Genomic DNA, 1504 nt, shown 5'->3' with positions numbered 1-1504 from the left:
AAGCGGAAGCAAATGGATGGATGGATGGAATATTAATTGGATCCTACAAACCTCTCCTGAGCAAGCCACTGATGGCTGTCCCGTGGCAGTGGAATATGAGAAAATGTTGGCAGTCCCAGAATTAACAGCCAGACTGGAGTTGGGTGTGCTGGTCTCAGGATTCAGGCATGCGGATGATTGGCTTGGTATGTGGTTAGCCGAATCCCTGAGGACCTGCTGCAGTCTTAGGTTCTCCTCTCTCAGGTGTTCAAGCTCCTCCAATAGCGAGTTCTCAGATAGTTTCAGCTGATGGATCTCTGACTTCATCTCATCCACGGTGCAGCTGAGGAAGTGGTTGCTCTCCTGGGCCTCCTGGAGCTGCTCCATTAGTCTCTTCCTCTCAGTCATCCTCTCCTCCTCTCTCTCCAGCAGTACTCTGAGATCCTCCTGCAGGCTGACAATGAATCCTTGTAACCTTGCCTCATTTGAGGACTGTTTTGTGTCACTGTTTCTTCCTCCTCCTATGCTGTTCTCTGCTTTTCCCTCATCGCCCTTTCGCCTTTCTTCTCTCTCAGTTCCAACACTTGGCTGCCATTTCTTTCGCCTCTCTTCCTTGGTCTCCTCTTCTCCTTCGCCCTCTCCCCTCATGGAAGATAGCCTGTCTTGTTCTTCCAAGCACTGCACAGTACCACCAGTGATTCGGACTGCTCTGATAGTTGTCATACCAGTGGCGGCACTCACAGTCATGTCAAGTAGCTGCTTTTCTAAAGTGTAGATGCGATTCTGCAGGCTCTGCTCTCTCTCCCAGGCCAGGCTGAGCTTGTGTTGGAGTTGGGTTTTAAAGTTTTCAAAATACTGGGCCTGTCGACTCATCTCTCCCTCTTTGGCCTTCAGTTGCCTCTGACAACGCTGCAGTCGCTCCCTCCACACTCGCTCCTCTCGCTCCTTCTCCTGAGTCTGAGAGAGACAGAGAACAGAATCTTGCTTGATAACATGTTCTACAAGCCTAGTTTGTGTGCTAGTATTTGTAGTAGTAACAGTCTTAGCTGTATATGATATCTATAAGACATATATCATCAGCTGTATTTGTTTTACTGTACAGTGGCAAACTAACTACTTTAAATAAGTTTCCATCATTCAAACTTCTTAAAGATACCTAAAAGATAAAGTAATGTAATCTCAACAAAGATGATAAAAAAAACTCTATGCTCACTATCACACTAGCATGTTGTTGTTGTTGCTGCTTTTTTAATTTAACCTTTATTTGACCAGGAAAAGAATAGAAATCTCGTTTACAAGAATGTCCTGGCCACAAAAGAGAGCAGTACAATCATACACTTCATACACCAGACAGGCAATAGAAATAAAACACAGACGCAACCAAAAATGATAAACTTCAGTGTCAATAAAAATGAATACCTTAGTGATACCTTAGCTGCAAATTTGAATGCTCTTTTTCCAAATTCAGTGCAAATGTTTGGTATAGACAAAATGAATGAATCTTGGGACCTAAGACAATAACCTC

At 44.2% G+C, this 1504-nt stretch overlaps 1 protein-coding gene across 1 annotated transcript in view; it reads right to left on the bottom strand.

The window, feature by feature from the left end:
* The window catches only part of LOC102193899 (early endosome antigen 1-like), a gene marked incomplete at its 3' end in the record, with an annotated part of 11801 nt that overhangs the window by 7325 nt on the left and 2972 nt on the right, over nucleotides 1-1504 (bottom strand). The window contains exon 4 of the mRNA XM_013916198.1: nucleotides 52-936. Coding sequence (XP_013771652.1) covers nucleotides 52-936 — 885 coding nt within the window. The remainder of the gene's footprint in view (nucleotides 1-51; nucleotides 937-1504) is intronic.

Source organism: Pundamilia nyererei, unplaced genomic scaffold, assembly GCF_000239375.1.
Source record: "Pundamilia nyererei isolate P.nyererei 1_Seehausen unplaced genomic scaffold, PunNye1.0 scaffold00008, whole genome shotgun sequence".
Taxonomy (NCBI): Eukaryota; Metazoa; Chordata; class Actinopteri; order Cichliformes; family Cichlidae; genus Pundamilia; species Pundamilia nyererei.
Note: the sequence above shows the minus strand (reverse complement) of the source record. Positions and strands in the feature narration are given on the sequence as shown.